Genomic DNA, 19,678 nt, shown 5'->3' on the forward strand with positions numbered 1-19,678 from the left:
TGAAACGTTAAAATATTGTCTGAGAGTAAATAATCACACAACAGGCGTATAATAATCAATTTAAGTAATGAATGAATATATACTGATTATTATTATAAAAGTAAATAAGGTATAAAAAAGGATATGGTAGAGATATATATATACAACTAAATTCACCCAATATGTCTTATGAGTTCCATATGTCAGCCAAGCGACTGAAATTAAATTTAAAACAAATACATGAACAAAATGGAGGTCAACACACATAAAGGTATACACTGGCCAAACATCTCCTAAATGTACTAAATAAATACCTGTCTTAAAAGGAAATGGTTTTAATCTGCTTCACCTATGCGTTCATACACACACATGATATTTTTTGAACCACGCCACGGAGACCAGCTTGACCCATTTATTTGCAGCTGACCAAAATGATGAAAATTACGTCATGTTTTCGGTGATAAGACGCCCCCTGCTGGACGAAGCCGACATCACCCCGTCCGTCCGTCCCTCCCCCTTCTCCCTGGTCCTCCTCCCCCCTCTGATCAACAACCAGCCTGATGATATGCTAGCTAAAGCTGCACACAGAGAAGCAAAATGGCCGATAGTAAACTAACCGATCACACAGCGTTTGACAGTCATCAAGAGGTTATGCATGTTTTGTTTACAGCTTGAGAATTACACTCGCGCAAAAAGGATACTCGCCTTTCCACATCTTTTTTCTATAATTAACATTTCGCCTTTCGGTGATGTCATTTCATATTCAATTTAGCCTTGAAAGCCTCGAAGAACTAGCTCGCTAAGCTAGCTAGCTTGCTAGCCTGCTAGCGTTAGATCTGCAAGAATTTTGCACAGAAGCACTTTATGTTGTATGTGATTCCTGAGGTGAGTATTCGTTGTTTTGATACTTTGCCTAATGTAATGTGTTTAGTGGTTACTATTTGTTTATGCGTTAATGTAATCAAACGCATTCTGTGTTTTTTTTTTTGTTTTTTTTTTCAGTTTGAGAATAGCTTCGCTTGTAACGCGATGCGATGCCGAGGAAACGTCACTGAAGTTCGTCGTTTAATTTGGCCCTGTCAGTCACTACTAGCTAACGTTTGTACCAAGGAACGAGCTAGCTAGCTGGCGTCAGTCTGTTCCCTGCTCACTGTTGGCTTGTCAGCTGCGTCGTAGTGCCGACTGTAAAGTTAACCGCTGAAAATGTAAACGACTGTACTGGATTTGAAAATAAGGGACGTATGCGCGTGCTGGCTGCAATCAGCTCGTGCAAGTTTTGATTCGTCGCGAGAAGACGCACCTTGCACGGGGACAGCTTACCGCCGCGAGCCTGGGTCTGGGCCACGGCGGAGGGTTCACCAGCTGCCTTAACAAGTTAGCTTACATTGGCTAGCTATAGTCCCGGGTCAAGCTCCTTTGGTGGCCCCGAGTACTCGCACAGCTATTTAACGCTGGCCTGTTATCTACTTGAAAACCTTGACATTTGCTGTGAATGTGGCTGCAAACATTGGTATGTAGGTGTTCGCATACATTGCATCCAATTTTCAAAGGTAACTAATGTTAGCTGGTGTATTTATTTGGAGTACAAAGAAGGGTTAATGACAGACGTTTACCGTTAGCTAAGTTAGCTTGCATTAGCGCTCTGTGGCAGGCTGCTAATTATGTGCAGCTTAGCTAAGAGAAAGACTGTGCCTGTTCGTATTTACAGCTCACTACTGTGGAATCCCATGTCAGATTTCCAATGTAATTGGCCCTCAAGCCTGAGCTAGTCTGTCCTGTATTTTGCTTTCCGCAACAAAATCGGATTCACGTGACTTGATTTGTGCATTTGCATATTTCATTATGTTAATATTTAGTAAGGATGGACGGCAGGTGTAAGGTCTGTGAGAGCCTATGTGTCCTTTTCAACGCGTAGCACTGGAAAATCCTGTCACTAATCTCACAGTAATAATAATAGAATGGAAGCTAATATATTGTGTAACAGGGTAGTATCATTACAGTCCCTATCAATCCTACTATTATTCATAAGGAATATTCCTGACATGTTGTAGTATTTTCTGGGTCTCTTGTTTGGCTGCTGCCTGTGTTGCCTGTTGGTTGGAATTGCAATAGTTTGCTGGGTAATGAATTATGCAATGAGCAGCTAGGCTACCAAGGGCTGTTGGCAAGCTGTCTGCCTCTGGTTAACATTACAGTTCTTACAACATTAACTAACTGTGCAGGAATATATGTTGACAGTGATCTTATGAAACACATGTTATTCATTTTTAGCCAAAGTCTGTGTGAGAGAGTGAGAGAGTGAAAGAATGGGCATGCTTACGTGAACGTTAAATGACTTTCAATGTGGCTTGACATGTAACATAAATAATTAAATGTTTATATTTTCTTTTTGTTTTCCCAGACAGGAGAATCAGGAAAGGGAACAGTAGTTCATGGAAGACAAGAAAAAGAAGAAAGAGGATAAAAAGAAAAGGGAAACCTCTCAGAAGGTAAAGGTGTGACTAGCAAGCAAAAATCCATGTGCTATTCCTATTAACTTAACTACTTAGCAGGCCAGGAATCTAACTTTTTCTTTTTGTCTACTGGTCACAGTGGCTGGTACATCTCAAAACTCACCGGCAATTCGATTTTTAGAGTAGGACTTCAAAATCATTGTTACATACTTGCCAACTTGGCTAGTAAAGTAGACAAACATATCAGGTTTATTGGTATGGGTATGTGTTCTGCTTTGGAACTGTTTCTTCTTCTGCATCTATGAATTAAAACTCATTTGGGTATAAAAATGCTAATAATTGTTTGTTGATACAATGAAGTCATACGCTGTCATTGGAGAAACTCCACAAAGTGGCCTTTAATGTCACAGGTTAGCATCACATTCTCTGGATCCTTGCTTTGAGAAAGAGTTGTTCATGTTTGCAAGTTATAAAATTAATTTCCAAGGTCATGAGAATAATATGTAAATTCCTTTTTATAGGGTGTATTAAGCAGTGCCTTGCTAGCACTTTGTACACATCACAGTAAGATTACCCTCTCCTTGATATCTGACTGACTGATTTCTGTAATTTCAGGTGCCAGAACAGAAAATCAAAGGTATGTTTTCTTTTTGTCGTCATCCCTCTCCTTCCTTTCTCATTATCAGTCAACATTCCATATGAAAATCTAAGTGGTGTGATTTCTGTCTTTTGTTGTCAAATACACTTTAATCAACGGTAGCTTGCCAATTATAGATCAAATTTGAAATTGATTTATTCTCTTTATTTAATCAAACAAGAACACATCTTTTTGTACAGTGTAGACCTGGGAGAGTAATTGCAGTGGAAGGGAGGGTTGACACACACACTCACACCTGAGACTTGACATTCTTGCACTGTTGGACACTGAGCAGCTGTGTCTTCACTGGCTTGTTCAAGGGCACTTTGACAGTAATTATTGAGGGAGGGGAGAGTGTCTCTCATTCACATAACATGTCCAGTCTTCTTTGACCCTTACCGTACTTGAGTCTAACAGTGACCCACTCGCTTCTTTATTCCTTGTCTTGTCTTCAGTGCCAGAATCAGCCAAGCCCTCCTCTACCCAGCCACTCGCCACCCCGGGCTCAGCGTCCCCAAGCCCTGGCCCTGCTCCCCCCTCGTCCCCCTGTCCTGGTGCAGCCGGGGTTTCTGCACAGGTCCCTCCCGGTGGCGGGAACAATGCAAAGCAGCGGGCTGCTGTGGCCAACGGACAGCCCTCCTCCTCCCCCTCTGGAAGTCAGACCTCCCAGCAGCAGCGATACATGCCCAGGGAGGTTCCACCGAGATTTCGCTGCCAGCAGGACCACAAAGTGCTACTGAAGAGGGGCCAGCCGCCGCTGTCCTCCATGCTGCTGGGGGGAGGAGGAGGAGGAGGAGGAGGAGAAGGAGGTGGAGGAGGGGGGGGCAGTGGCCGGGGAGCCACCCCACCTCTCTCCTCACAGGGAGCAGATAACCCCAATGCAACTGCAGCTGGAGCCACAGGTGGGTTGATGCCGCAGGGCAGAAAAAGATAATCAAGGATTTGAACATCCTGTGTAGTTCAATGGGTAAAGCATGCCTCCAAGACTGCCAGAGTTTGATTTCCACTTGGGACACCCATATTAAAAATATTATGCATGCACCGTTTGGTACAGTGCCTTGTATAAAAGCGCCCACCAGTCAGTATATGTTGTTGAATGGACTATATAGTGCATTCCTGATAATAAGCTGTCATTCATCATCATCTAATTCTTGAGTAAATCAAATGAATCTTTAAGTTGTCAATGAATTATTTTTTTCCCCCATCCAGATCCCAACCTGGGTTCATCCTCCCCTTCACCCCCCCATTCCTCCTCATCCTCATTATGTGTTGCTGCTCTGTCGTCTTCTTCTACTACTACTACTTCAACTTATGCAAATTCCACATGGGGGGCAGGCTCTGGCAGCCAGCCCTCCTCTCAGGGCTGGGAGAAGGTGATTGTGGATGGGACTGACCTGGAGGAGTGGCCTAGCATCCTAGGTGGGGCCAAATTGGGTTCCGAGGGGGTTGGTGGAGGGGGACGGGAGCAAGACTGCCCCAGTAACAACAACAGCAGTGCCTCATGGAGTGAGAGAAACATCCAGCAGAAGGGAGGAGCAGCAGGAGGAGGAGCAGGGAACTCGGACAATCCTTCCCCGCCTCGCTCCTCTCCTCCTTCCTCCTCATCCTCACTCAATGAATGTGTCCAGTCAGGTGGCGTTGTGTGGGGCTCCTCCACCTCCTCTCAGGTGGAGGCCGGGCCAGGAGCAGCAGCATTTTACAATTCCAAAGTCTCCCATCTTCTTCCTGGGCCTCAGGAGAGTCCTGTGGGCGGCAGCAGCAGCGGGGTCCCTGGTGCCAATTTCAATCCCAACACCAACCCCTCCGCCTGGCCTGCCTTGGTGCAGGGTGGGACGTCAGCTTCGGCCAGCGAGGGCGTTCCTCTACACTCGTCCATTACTTCAGCTTCCCCGTTCTCTGCCACCACCACCCTCATCACCACTCACTCTCTGTCGTCTGTGAATCAGGCTGGCCTCCATCAGCAGCACCCCGAGACGGCCGTGGGAGCCAGGAGTGGAGAACAACAACAGCACTGGGGAGGCCTGGGGGCGGCGCTAGTTTCAGGAGGAGGAGCAATAGGAGCAGGGCCAGGACCAAATCAAGAAGGTGGTGATGGGAGGGACTATGGTGTTGCTGGTGTTGAAGGAGAGGGGAGCGGTAATCTTTCTGGCTCTTCGTCTTCCTCATCTGCAGCCTCTTCCTCGTGGAGAGCCATGCCTCCAACCTCCTCTGACCCCAATACAGGTGCCTCGCAGACAGATGGGTGGGGTGGAGGAGGGGCTGGAGCTCAGGGGCAGGAGGGGAATGTGTGGGGCTTTGGTAGCCAGGGTGAGAAGGCAGGGTGGGGCAGGGGAAACGATGGTAGCTCAAATACCCCAGTGGTATCTCAGGGAGCTTGGGAAGGAGGGAGTTCAGAACCGGAGTGGGGTGGTCCAGCGGCAGGAGGAGGTGGTTCTGGTAACCTAGCAATAGGAAGTGGAAGAGGAGGAGGTGGGAGCAGCAACAGCAGCAGTAGTGGAGGCAGTGTAGGGGTTGGTGGCGGGGTTTCGCAGGACTCCGCCTCTCCAACATTTGCAACAATGACAAGAGCTTGGGACAATCAGAAAGGGGTGGAAAGTGGGGATGGAGGAGTGGGGGAGTGGGGTGGGGGAGGAGGGCAGGGTGGAGGAAGAGGAGGTGGAGGACCCTCGTCCTCTAGTGGAGGGGGGTCCATGGCTGGGAGTGGTGGAGGAGGGAGTAGTAGCGGACCTAACAATCAGAAGCAGGAGCTCTCCTCCTCTGTACGCCACCCCTCACAACAGACCCCCAACGCTGACGTGGCCTTACAGAGCATGCTCAGTCGATCTGACCTGGACCCCAGGGTTCTGTCCAACACTGGTTGGGGACAGACCCAGATCCGACAGAACGTGGCCTGGGACCTGGAGACCACAAAAGGAGGAGGAAACAGAAATGAAAGAAGCACTTCATCTTCCTCTGGATTCTCATCATTATCAATGAACACTACCACTAGTCGTGGTCCTGGGTACCAGTCTAACACCAGTTCAGTGACTTCTGATCCACCTGCTGGCATCCATACGACCAACCTGAACTCTGGCCCTGCTTCAGTGAGGGACGGCTGGGATGGCGGTGCTACACAGTCTGCCCGTGGTCCTCACATGCCTGGTAGCACTATGAGGAAGCCTGGATCGCCAGCAGAAGATGCAGAGGGCAACCAGGGGAAGGCAGCTGGTGGCTGGGGTGATATACCACCTGAGAGCCAGGGCAAAGGCTGGGGGAGTAAAGAACAAGAATGGGGGGATCGCAGAGGAGGGGGAGGAGGAGGAGGGGGAGGAGGAGGGGGAGGAGGAGGGGGAGGAGGAGGGGGAGGGGGAGGGAACTGGAGAGACTTAGGAGAACAGGGTAGTGGGTGGGCAGGTGGTCCAGAGGATAAAGGGACAAGAGGATGGAAGGACATGGGAAGAGGAGAGGCAGGAAGTTGGGGAGGACAACGTGGGGGGGGGGGAGACTGGGGACATAGAGACTCCAAACCTGGAGGGGGGTGGGGAGATGGGCGAAGCAGGGGTGGAAGCAACTCTGATGAGGGATCCTCCTGGGGTAACTTGGATGAAGGAGGATCTCAGAGAGGAGGCTGGGGAGGAGAAGATGTGGGTGGTGGCAAACCCCACCAGGACTGGGGGAGCGTCAAGCCACACACAGCAGCAGCAGCAGCACAGATACCAAACAGCCAAGTGGCAACAATGAAAGCCCCAAATCAACAGCAGCACCAATCACAGGGCCAGCAGCCACCAGGAGGATCCATGCAAGGAGGGTGGGGCGGCCGGTCCAATGTTGGAGATGGTGGTCCACCATCCAAGAATCAGAACCAGAACCAAAGTTCGGGCTGGACCTCCGGCCCGATCCCCCAAATCCCCGGAGGTGGGGGTGACTCCCTGGAGCCCAGTGGCTGGGAAGAGCCCTCCCCTCAGTCCATTAGCCGCAAAATGGAGATCGACGATGGCACTTCAGCCTGGGGAGACCCCACTCACTATAACAGCAAGAATGTGAATTTGTGGGACAAGAACAATGCCACACCTGGCCAAGGCCATGGTCAGCAGGGTCCCCCGCCGTCCCTGCAGCAACAGCCACCTAGAAGGCAGCAGGGGATGCAGCCCAGCAGGGACACAAACTCTGGCAATGCTGCAATGGGTAAGCCAAAGGCAGAATTATTCCTAGTTTGATCAACACATATTGTTTTTTTTAAGCAGCAACCACATGAGCTTTTGCATCTGTATTGAAAGTGTTTTATTCTACACTGTTATCCATTTTGGGTAAAAAAAAAAAAAAAGTGAGTAGTGAGACATTTAATAACTATCTTTTACTTTCATGGCATCACTTCACAAAGAATAGATGATCATTTTAAGTTGCAGATACCTCATGGTGAAATGAAACTCTTCATTAGTGAGGAACCACAGCAGTAGAGCAGAGAAATCTTTTTGTACCATAGTGCCAATGTCAACCTCACTGAAAAGGCTCATTGTCATCAAAATCACACACTCGCTTAACTTGCTATTTTGCTCCGGTACATGCTAATGCTTAGAGCTCAATCTTGTCCTTTCCCAGGCCCAGGTATGTGGGGAGGAGGTTCACAATCTGCGGACAACGGTACGGCTACCTGGGGGCAGTCGTCAGATGCACCGACAAGTTGGGGTGACCCAGATGAACCTGGCAAAGCCTCTGGCTGGGTGAACCCCACACCCAACCCTGGCAAATCTGGTAAGTGTTTGAACTCTGCATTTGTGCTGCTCAACATGTTTTTGATCCATGACACAGTGCCTCATATCAAGAAACCAAATTACAGTTGGTCTTAAAAACATCTTCCAGGTCTCTCATTTTGAATAGGTTTCAGCATCTTTCAACCAACAATTCCAAACGCATCGAACTATAAATAAATGGCAGCCAATATTATTGTAACCCTCTGTTTTTATTTTTGGCACAGGCACCAAGTCAATGGAAAGCTGGGGTGGGAAGGGTGAGGGCTCTGTGGCAGCTTCCCGGCACTCCAGCTGGGATGAGGAGGATGACGGTGGCGGTGGAGTCTGGAACAGCACTGGCTCCCAGGGAAGCAGCTCCTCCTTCAACTCTGGAGGCTGGGGCCAAAGTCATGGTGGAAAGAGAGGCAACATCAAGGTAGGGAAAAGGGAGTTCCAGGACACGCAAACCAGTTTATGGCCTTTATTCTCTTGGTTTATCATATAAAAACGTTTCCCGCCAGCTACTTTATTATTGGATTTTGTGACTGCCAAGATAAAAAATGTACTATGGCTATCTTATGTTCAGTAATATCAGAAATATTTAATCGATTCTTTGCCAGTTTTTTGTAATGCAACAGAGGCTTTTTCCTCTTAATGTTTTCCTCCATATTGACTAATTCTTGTTTTTTTGTTTTTTACAATTACATTTTGTGACTGAATGGAATACTTGATTTTCTTCCCCGAAGGGTGGAGGAGGGGACAACTGGATGAACCCAATGTCACGTCAGTTCTCAAACATGGGTCTCCTGGTAAGATATTAATTCATTAAGAAGAATCATCCAAACATGTTAGTAATCTTTCTACTTTGTCCTGATAAACACCTGTTGACTGAAGGTTTTATCTCATAAGTCAGCTGAGTGTGCTTGGTTGACTCTTTTCAAGTTGTGGCTTAGGTCTTTCACTGTGTACCAGGAACAAAGGAGTGCAAACTTTTGAAGTTTGAGTTTGAGTATTACACATAGACATATGCAGCTGTTTGTTGGTAAACAGTAATAAAAAGCAATATGTTATTCACTTCTAATTTTCCTTTTAACTCTCACACTGCCATTTTGCCTTTTAATATTGAGAATGACATTATGAAGGATGGATTATCAATCAACAACGTCTGTTTCTCAAGGCCTTTTTTTCTAGTGATAATAACTTGGTCTGTTTCCTAGGGTGATGACCCGAGTGTTGACAAGAAGATGGAAGGAGACAAGAGAGGAATGAATGACTATAACGGAGAGATGCGGAGGGGAGGAAGAGGTGGAGGAGGCTACCGCATGCCTGGTTCCAAAGAGATGGGTGGTGTCGACATGGGGCCCTATGGTGAAAAGGTATGAGGCTGCTATTACAGCAAGAGCTCTTGAACGTGCCCTTGAAACTGTTTAACAGTGCTTCCATGGTCTATTGATAAGCCCTTCTTGCAGAATCTAATGCATATTCCTCATTGTAATGCGGGTTGACATTTGCCACAGTGCTAGCCAATATCAAGTAGCTTTAGAGACCCTGTCATTTTCTAAGCTATCATTTTACATTATTTCTTCCCTTTATTTCATCATTATTTCATTAACTACATGGATATTAAATTATAACTCCTGTTTTCACAAAGCAAGGTTGTTGTGCTAACTTGGAAGGAGGGGTTGAGTTTAGAGCAGACCACAGAAAAAATATAACAAATTGATTTACTGTAATAAAGTACTACAATAATATGTATACTAAATAATTGTATACTGTTCTAGTAGAATGGGTTAATATGTTATCCTGTTCTGTTGTGCTGTGCTCTAGATGGGTGGCCATGGAGTGTTTGGTGGCAGTGGTGGAGGGATGCACCAGCCTCGAGGGATGCACCAGCCTGGCATGCATCCCATGAACCCCTCCCAGGGGTTACGTGCTCAAGTGCCTCATCAGTTCCTGTCTGCTCAGGTCTGTTTACTTTTCCCTCTGCTATTTTGGGGTACAGTGAATACAAATGTGTTGTATGTAAAACAGGGGAACAGTCTTCTGGCGACGTTAGCCTCGCATAAACAAGAGTTTTGGTTGTTTTTTCTATTCATATAGTTTTGAACAGTATTGCCCATAATGCTGACGTTGTACAACATAAATAGTTTTGAAGTGATATGCAGTAATTAATAGTAATATCATATAATCCATTTTGGTTGGTGGTCTTTTACCAGATGGTTTGTTAGCAAAGCTTGCTATCTTTAGCTAGCATAGAGAAACAGAATTATTGAACTTCTGCTATTTTGCAATTTGCCTTATCCACATGGCAGCCATGTTTGATTTACATCATACTCTGGGTAGAAAACACTTAACGGAAGACAGCAAAGCAGATGTAAACAATGTCAGACTCAAAGGGCCTTTGGACAAAGAAATTTAAAATATAAGGCAAATTTATCCTTCAATATCACCGCGATGAGCATGGTCTAGGTCTGATGGTGTAAGTTTTAGCCTATAACTAGTTTTAACAGTATCAGTTTTAACTGGCTAAAGCCACCTGATGTTAGCTAGCAGACATGGCTAACATGAATTATGTGACTGCTAATGGGCTGGTGAACCACTGGTGTGACCAGGTGCTATCTTTCACATCATCAATGTTTCCTTAAAACCATTTGCTGTTGCCTTTGATTTCGGGGTATTATTTGGCCGCCAGCTCTGCACATCACTCAACAAGGACAATTTTGATGTATATTTTAATTTATGTTTAAGACTGGTTGAGTTTGCCGTTGGTTACATCTGATTTGCAGTCTTCTGCATAGCGTTTCCCACCATGAGTATGACGTAAATCAAATATGGCCAGGTCTCGCCCTTAGCCGTGCTACAATAACACTGAACGTGGGCAAGAATTCTTTAGAACATTGTCCACTCACCGTAGAACCAGACTGGCCCAGCCGCATCTAAGCACACCTAGTCTTGTTTTTTTAAATCCAACCCAAGATAATTTGTGTGTGTGTTTTTCATTGTCATTACTCATGGCTAGTTTTGTTACTGTAAGGTGTCCATCTCTATCAGCCATATTGAAATTGGTTCCTGTGACCTGCAGGTGCCGGGCCCTATGCTGAAGCAGATGCCCTCTCCTGGTGGCAGTGTGGGTGGAGTGGTCGGTGGAGTAGGAGGTGTTGGTGGTGTGGGAAGTGTCGGAGGCGTTGGTGGTGTTGGTGGAGGGGTGTTTCCTCCTCAGCTGTCCCCACAGCAGCTAGCAATGCTCAGCAACATTTACCCCCACGTGCAGCAGTTCCATCTGGTAAGTGCTTAAATGTCAGATTGATTGGTTGATGGATAGATTGATCATATTTAAATAAATGACATTTTGCTGTTGACTGTATTGTAAAAAGGTCTACTTTCGTGCAGCTCCATACTGGTATATCTTAAAATATGCGATAAATCGCCCCAGTCCTAACAATGTGAAAGGAATATCTGTATGTGAGCACTGACCTGTATTTTCTTTTACTTCTCCCTCCCCCTCTCTGCCTGCCAACCCACAGGCTTGTCAGCTCTTGCTACAGCAGCAGCAACAACAGCAGCAGCAGCAGCTCCTGCAGAACCAGAGGAAGTTCCCTCAGCCTCAGCCTCTCAGGCAGCAGCCGGACCCACAGCAGGTTAGCCAGCTTATATTCTACTGACTGCAGCCTAATGGAAAGTGGGCCTGGGTCAAGTGGGTCCGTAAATATTTAGTGGCGTTTGTAAATTGTGTTAATTGATTGAGGTTTACTGGATTCGGAAATGTCACATAGTGCCACTTAAGTTGTCAGTCACACAAAGGTATACCAAATAGACTATGCTCTGATTGTTTAAACTTTCTGGTACTCCATGATTGTCTGTTGTGGCCAACTCCATGTGGCTCATTTGGACTATATGCAAGGCCATGTTGTCCATATATCATGTTAATCAGTATGAACTGTCAAACTCTATAAGTTGTTAATATGTCCATGCACCAATCTCACTAAGACAAATTTGCAAATTTGTGAACATTTAGTGTGCCTCGCAGATTAAAATGATTCTGATCAATTTATGAACCTTGTCCTCCTCAGCTGGCAAGGATCATGGCTATTCTGCAGCAGCAGAGGCAGCATCAGCAGGGAGTTGGAGTTGGAGGAGCAGCAGCAGGAGGGAGCTCCAAACTGTCCCCCTCTCACCTGGGAGGAGGCACATCCAAACAGCCCATGGTCGACCCCCTTCCCCACCCTGGAATGGGCGGCCCCTTATCAGACCTTCATGCCAAAACACAGGGGATGTACTCGGGTGAGTCCAATAGGCAAGAGTTACATGATGAGTCAGGTCTGCTGTATAGTTAACTATGTCTAGCTTGCATACCACAGGACATGCACTTAATCTATCTGGATTTTTAAATTTTAGCAGCACGATTTTTGGAAATAATTGAAAATGCCCATTCCTACTTTGGGTCTCAAGTTGCACATTCACTTTTAGTAGAATTTGTTAGGCTCATAAGATGTTAGCTGTAGACTCATGGTTTAGGGGACAAACAGTCAACAAATCCAGATAGATTGAGCACATAAAGGAATATATCTGCTCCTTGGAAATGGTGTTGGCATGCAACCCTGGCCTGAACTGACCCCGCCCCCCACCAATATCGGACGCTCACTACCATACAGCTGGTCTGTTTGTTTGTTTCTTCTCTCTGCCCACTCAGTAGGCAGTCCAATACAAGCCATCTATAGAGATATATCCATCTAATTTGTATAAACACCGGTACATGTTGCCTTGGCGATCACTGTTGCCGCAATGACTGTTCTCCATTTTAATCAGCTTGGCCTTCAGTACATTGTGTTCAGTGTCATCAGCATTGCACTGACTCTGGGGCTGTTTTGAAAAAACATTGCCCACCAGCTCGGCCCGAAGGCTGTATTGAATTGAACATCAGGGAAATGCAAACTGCCCCTGAATGTTTGTGTTTACGGTGTTGTTTTTCTCATGTCAGGGCTCGCCCCTGGTGGTAACCTGTCAGGACTGGAACTGGGTTCCATGATGGGAGGAATGGGAGGGATGAAGGATGCAGGAGGACAGCAGTCCCGCTTCAAGTGGATGATGGAGGGACACTCGCCAGCCCCGTCACCCCCCGACACAACCCTTCACAAGAATGGTAGGTTGACAGATGGTTCATTACATGATTCTTGCAAAGGTAAGATTCACACTATGAGAATTCACGCCTTCCATCCTGTCTTCAACCTGGTTCTATTTGCATTGGTAATCATCTTCGTTCACAATGTATTAAGCATTGTGTGAATGTTTTGAAACATACTCATGTCAATCTGTTTGACCTTATTTTTCTCTTGTGTGTCATTCCCAAGGCCCTTTACCTAACCCTATAAAGGCAAGAGGAGGTTCCCCTTACTCCCAGTATGAAATGCTGGGTGGTGATGGTCTGGGATTGCCCCCTCAAGGCCCTGCAGACAACTGGCACAGGACCCCTGGGAGCAAGATGGGCAACAAACCTGGCACATCCAGCTGGCCTCCAGGTAACTGCTCCTTTCTCCGCCTGTTGTTACTGTAGGACAATAAATTAGGAATAAATGATGAAGTGGCAAAATTTCAATTCAACTGAGACTCAAATACTGGGGTACCATACATTTGTAATGGAGAAATGTTGCCATCTTGGCCAATGTTTTTTTTTTTTGAGTGCTTGAACATGTGCATACTGACTGGGAACTTCTCCATCTCTGAGGCCACTGTGCTCATTTTAGTACCCAGACGTAAAGCAAACAAGAACAAACTAGCCAGTGTTGTATAATCTATAACCAATTTGCCAGTGTCTTATTATCTGTGGTTGCCACAGAAACATACTATTGTTCCATTATCTCCCAGTTCATCCTAGGGTTAGGATTAGAAGGTAGAGTCAAATTGTCCATAAACAAACATATCAGTAGACCAACACAGCTTCATCCACAGGGATTTGATTGTGTTCTTTTGATGTTTGAGTCAAAACCATTTGGCCGGTCCTTGGTTGGTTGAATTTTCACAATGTTAGGCAAATATACACATCATTTCACCCCAACCAATGAGTTGTCTGTGTTTTTGTCACGATGACAGAGTTCCAGCCTGGTGTGCCCTGGAAGGGGATCCAGAGTGCTGGAGACCCAGAGTCCGACCCCTACATGACCCCTGGCAGTGTTCTGGGCTCCCCAGGACCCCCGAGCCTCAACGACTCTGACCACCAGTTACTGCGAGACAACATAGGTACTTCACTGAATGTGTCATAGTGAAATTAAACATTATAATGACCATCAGTGTTAGCTTCCTTGAGTTGCTTTCTATCACCAGATTCCTTTCTCTCTCCTGTCGTTTTAAAGCGTTGCTTACCAGTCTAAAATTAAGAATTCCTTTTCTATTTTGTCCCAAATGAAAGCAAAGAGCAGAGTGTAGGGATTGATAATTGTAATGGCGTTTGTGTAGTATTCAACTCAAGTACAGTTGCCAAGAGGTTCTTCTGCACATTATGTTGAGGTCTATTGTTAGGCCACAGTTCTTCCCTGTGAAGGTTGAGCATAAGACTAAACTCGTCTAATACACTATTGTTCCAGAATATTTTTTAGCCCACTATTACTGTTTTTATTGCAGGATGCATTGCAATGATATAACGTCATTATGTTTTGCAGGGCCAAACCCCTCCCTCAACACCTCGCTGCCTTCACCTGGTGCCTGGCCCTACAGTGCCTCAGACAGCCCCCTCGGCAATGCACACAGCACAGGTAATTTGTTCTTTTTTTCTTTCTTTTTTACTCTTTAATCTCTCTCATGTCTGTAATTTACTCTGTCTTTCTTTGTTTTTCTTTTTCTCTCTCTCTCTACAATTGTCTTTCAGTCCTTTACACTACATTTTACTAGTGTACTAGTAGTGTCTTTTCTAGATAGATTCAAAGTGAGTTAGCTGCACTGTGTCCTCTCCACTCCCATTTCTGTGGTCTGTTTGTTAAAACTTTCCCCTCTCTTTCCCCCACCTCCCCATTTCCTCTTCAGCAAAGTACTCGGAGTACAAGCCCAGCTGGCCCCCAGAGCCCATCGGACACAACAAGCTGTGGAAGACCAATCGCAACAGCTCGCAGCTGCCACGCCCCCCACCTGGTTTAACCAGTCAGAAGCAGGCCTCGCCCTCCCCATGGGGCAGTGGAGGCCCGCGGTTGGCCAGGGGCTGGGGAGGGGGCGGTGTTAACCAAGACTCAAGATTTGGGCCAGGTACTGTTTACAATTTCTGAAGAAAATGGGAGGAGAATTAACACTTTCATAACCATTTGTCAACTTAAAACTCACTATTTATAGAGGGAGCCCTTTTTATGTGTTGATGTTATGATGCCTAAGGAACTGAAATATCTAACTAGCACACAGCGTTATGTAAGCTAGTATAAAAACTGTCGTCATATAAATAAAACTCTCTTTAGCGTCCTCTTCGTGTTCGTCTTCAACTATGGTGTCCTCATTAATTGTTTCCTTCCTTATACCTTCTCTCTCTCTTTTTTCTTTCCTTTGTAGGCTCAGCTTGGAGTGATGGTGTGGCCTCCAGAGGCAGCTGCTGGTTGCTGCTGAGCAACCTGACCCCTCAGGTAGGGAGGAAGGAAAAGAGGGAGGGAGGGAAAGATTAAAGGAGAGGGAGAGACCCTGAGGAGAGACGAAAGATCCAATATGCAGAGATATAGTAGAGTGAGTGACTATCGGAGAGAGTGCTGTAGGAAGGCAGAGGGAGAGCAGAATGGGAAAATATTAACAATGTCACCACCAGTGAACCTATGGGCTGTAAAGTGAGAGAGTGCAGAAGGGTGAGAAAAGAATTGACAGGGGAGTACGCTGTGAGGGCAATTTAGAATTTTAATGTTCTCACAACCCTTCATCGGAGCAGAATTTATCATGGCTATAAAATAAAATGGCTGCCCAGACAGATTGGCCAGGGTTTGAATTTGAAAACATTAAACTGCCGTTCTCATTCATCAGTATTCCCCTTCAGTCTATCTTATGCAAATGGAACGGAATGATGCGTGACCCAGACGTAATTGGATTGTGAAGTTGGATGATCCATTTAATCAATTAGGGATAGCACAAATGACTCTGGCAAGGAAGGGCTGCTCTGGGAAAAACGTAGGATGGAAAATGTTTAATTATGCAGCCTAGACACTTTTTTTGTCTTGTTTAAATTTTTTTTACAGTAATGCACTTGAGCCCTCTTCCGCGTACGTGTGCGCACACACACGTTTGCACACACACATACACACACATTTCCCCTCCGAAGTTCACTGTGACAGAATTACATTACATACCCAAACAGTGACAATGTACAATCTCACTACATATTTTATAGATATATGGCTCTTCATACACATAATTCTTGTATAACCTGCTAGACTCCCTAACCTTTCCCTGTCACCATAAATTGATGGCTCAATACAGAGGACAATTAGCATTGTCACATCTCTCTCTCTCTCTCTCTCTCTCTCTCTCTCTCTCTCTCTCTCTCTCTCTCTCTCTCTCTCTCTCTCTCTCTCTCTTCTCTCTCTCTCTCTCTCTCTCTCTCTCTCTCTCTCTCTCTCTCTCTCTCTCTCTCTCTCTCTCTCTCTCTCTCTCTCTCTCTCTCTCTCTCTCTCTCTCTCTCTCTCTCTCTCTCTCTCTCTCTCCTCTCTCCTCTCTCTCTCTCTCTCTCTCTCTGGCCTACACTTAACCTACGTTCCTCTCTCTTTCCCTGTAGATCGATGGCTCCACGCTGAGGACTATCTGCATGCAGCACGGCCCCCTGCTGACCTTCCACCTCGGCCTGACCCAGGGCAGCGCTCTGATTCGCTACAGCAGCCGACAGGAAGCAGCCAAGGCCCAGGGTGCACTGCACATGTAGGTAACCTATAACTTCAGCAAACCCCCTATTTTACGTCCCAACTTTTTCTCTCTCATACTTGCAAGTGAACATGTTTCAACAAATCAGTCAGCAAAATGTTTATCTCTCGACGGACTAGACAGAGAACTGGATAATGCACATTCTGTAATTCTCACTCAAGGTACTACTGCTCAATAATCTAAAGCCCCGTCTTGTATGCTTTTTTGTTTGTTTTTTTTAAACTCTCTCTCAGGTGTGTTCTGGGCAACACCACAATCCTGGCGGAGTTTGTGAGTGAGGAAGAAGTCGCGCGCTATTTTGCACATTCCCAGGCTGGAGGGGCAGAGGGGGCCAGCTCAGGAGGGGCGGCAGCCGGTGGGGCACAGGGGTCGTCTGGAACAGGCACTGCTGTGGCCAGCAGTGGAGGCAGCTCCCCAGGGAGTGAGCGGGGTGCAACGGGCACAACTACGGGTGGAAACGGAAACGGTGGCGGAGGAGGAGGCGGAGCAGCAGTTCTAGGTAGCGTGGGGTCCTCCAGCTCCGGCTGGCAGAGTCTGGATGGTACAGGCAGTTCTTCAGAAGCCTCTTCGGCCCAAGGACCCGGGCTGGGCATATTCTCCCAGTGGAGCACCAACGGAGCAGGGGAGGGAGGCGGAGGAGGAGGTGTCGGGGGAGTGGAGTCCGGGAGGTCTGGGCTCTGGGGTGGCGTGACGGCGGGCTACCCCAGCAGCAGCCTGTGGGGCGCACCGCAAATGGAGGAAAGGCACCAAATGGACAGCCCTGCCGCTTTGTTGCCCGGCGACCTGCTGGGGGGAGGGGCTGATTCCATCTGATGAGCCCCCTCCATTTCTAAGTGTAGGTTTAGACACACTGATACAACAACATACACTGGGAAACATATGTACTTACTATAGCACACACACACAAACACATTTACATGGTATGCATATTAATGTACTACACATATACACACACATGCATACACATACATAGTATGCATATTAATGTACACACACATATAGCAGAAATGTGAGACATGCTTACACACATTCTCGTGGCCAGACTTAAGCTATTATATAAACAAATGCAGGGACTGTTAGATGTGTATACGGCCTTTTTCCACAGATGAAGATTTCAACTGCTTAGACTTGAACCTGAAAAAGAATGAAAAGTCAGTTGGTCTGAAAGACTTGACTGGATTGCAATGTGCTTAGTAAATAGGGGACTTTTCAACAGATTTACATACACATGCACACACCAAATACAGACGAGCCTTCAGACAGGTGGGCACTGTAAACAGCATTACCTTCATCGTATAAGAGAACTTAAAACTACTACATGATGTGAGGTGAAAGTGCAGTTTGTATTCATGTCCCTTAAAAACGGAGACTGAATCCAAACACATGCAAACACACAGCTCTGATTGACGACAGAACTGTATCTTACTGTGTATGTTAAGTTTGTTTTTCTGTTTGTTTGTATGTATGGTTGTTTTAATTTTTTGAACAGTGGAAATATTGAAAAATGTCATTGTTCTGTTTTCAAAATGCTGACCTCCTACTGTTGTATCTCTCACGCACTCTTTCTCTGTTATTCTCTCTCAATCACGTTTGTTACTGTTGCAATGATAAATGTTCAATTGCTGGCAGTTTGAGGCTATGTTGCATTTCTCCATGTGTCTGATACTGTGCACAGTATCACACACAGTATGTGAACGTGCGTATGAGTGAGACTAAGACCAAGTTAGTGGGTTAAACCACCGCCGTTGGTATGCGTGTGAGAATGTGAGGAAATGTGTGCGCGCATGTTACTGCCTGTCATAAATGTGGGCAAGGCTGCTTACCATACAGAAGGTCTATACAAAAATGTTTTGAGTGCATTCGGTATACTGCTGACTGTGTGTTCAAGAAATATTGGCACTAATGCTTTGTTTTTTTTCTCTCATTTTAAGTTGTGTGTTTGTTTTTTTAGCAGACTTGTCTTTTTTTATCGTCCGACCTGCAATAATAAAAAAGAACATTTTAATGACACAAAGAGCTGAAGGCATATGCGTTGAGAAAATGGACATGCCAAATCTTATCAAACTGTGTGGAGTGGGTGGGAGGGGTGGGACGGGTTGTTTACAGATGCAGAGTAAGAGTTACCGTACGTTTTTATGTTTTGTTGTTGTGTATTCGTTTTAAATTAAGACAGGCTTTAACACTCCTGTTCAGTGTTTTCGTTTTGAGATTTTACAAAGGAAAAATTTATTTAAACAAATGAGAACAAGATTAATAATAAAGATGAAAGTATTGGCTTCTAAATTTGTCCTGTGGTCATTTCTGAGAGGGCTTTTTTGTGTGCATTTGGGTTTCTATCTTTGTAACACAAACACAGTGCTTGGGGTTTTTCCACATGGAGCACTTTCCATGTTAAGCCAGTCCTGTTTAGAAATGGCTGCCTGTCTGTTCCTGTAAACACCTTTCAAGATCTCCAAGTGACTTGACAGTATAACAGTATCCTCTATATGCAAACAATTCAACATTGTATAAAGTCAGTCAAAAGAACATTCACAGCAGCCAATCCTTGTGATGGGTCCATGTGGTCTGTCAGTGCAGAAGTTTGACAATGGATGGAGAGTTTTGCTGATTATGAGAAACCATGCTTTGTGGATGTTAAGGTGATGAGCACAATGAAAAAATGACACTGAGGGAAGGGACTACATGTTGCTTATAGACAGTCACAGGACCACACACACAGAGAAACATAAGCCTGCATGTCCATCTGTCTCCCTCTCATTACCATCCAAACCAATCCTATTTACCAACCACCTCATCCTATAGGCCTAGGCCACTGCTTACTGTATGAAATGATTTACCTTCTCTGATACAATTACATGTGCTTAACATGTTAAGTGCATATAATTGCAGCCTATTGACAGGTTAGACCAATAACTGCATGCTCAGAGTTGAAGAGCCTATGTTGAAGGATTCCCTAATAGGTTATGGCAGGATCATTCTCAGATGGATCACACAGGCTGTTGTTAAGCAGCTTGAGCCCACCACACAGA

The 19,678-nt window shown here is 45.8% G+C and overlaps 1 protein-coding gene across 1 annotated transcript; it reads left to right on the top strand.

The window, feature by feature from the left end:
- The first annotated feature begins 586 nt into the window (after nucleotides 1-586).
- LOC139661991 (trinucleotide repeat-containing gene 6B protein-like) lies at nucleotides 587-18,720 on the top strand. Its single transcript, XM_071540589.1, has 22 exons — nucleotides 587-864; nucleotides 2,381-2,468; nucleotides 3,048-3,069; nucleotides 3,525-3,971; nucleotides 4,279-5,724; nucleotides 5,779-7,233; nucleotides 7,648-7,800; nucleotides 8,024-8,214; nucleotides 8,525-8,587; nucleotides 8,996-9,154; nucleotides 9,606-9,743; nucleotides 10,861-11,061; nucleotides 11,303-11,416; nucleotides 11,849-12,059; nucleotides 12,757-12,918; nucleotides 13,127-13,294; nucleotides 13,866-14,012; nucleotides 14,432-14,524; nucleotides 14,793-15,008; nucleotides 15,303-15,373; nucleotides 16,507-16,646; nucleotides 16,883-18,720. Exons 2-22 carry the CDS (start codon nucleotides 2,412-2,414, stop codon nucleotides 17,460-17,462), a joined length of 6,234 nt encoding a protein of 2,077 aa, XP_071396690.1. The 5' UTR covers nucleotides 587-864; nucleotides 2,381-2,411; the 3' UTR covers nucleotides 17,463-18,720.
- Nucleotides 18,721-19,678: the final 958 nt, after the last annotated feature.

The sequence above is a fragment of the Centroberyx affinis genome, unplaced genomic scaffold (assembly GCF_046629955.1).
Source record: "Centroberyx affinis isolate AG114_WGS23_722 - 3 ecotype Tasmania unplaced genomic scaffold, CSIRO-AGI_Caff_v1 ptg003690l_1, whole genome shotgun sequence".
Classification (NCBI taxonomy): domain Eukaryota; kingdom Metazoa; phylum Chordata; class Actinopteri; order Beryciformes; family Berycidae; genus Centroberyx; species Centroberyx affinis.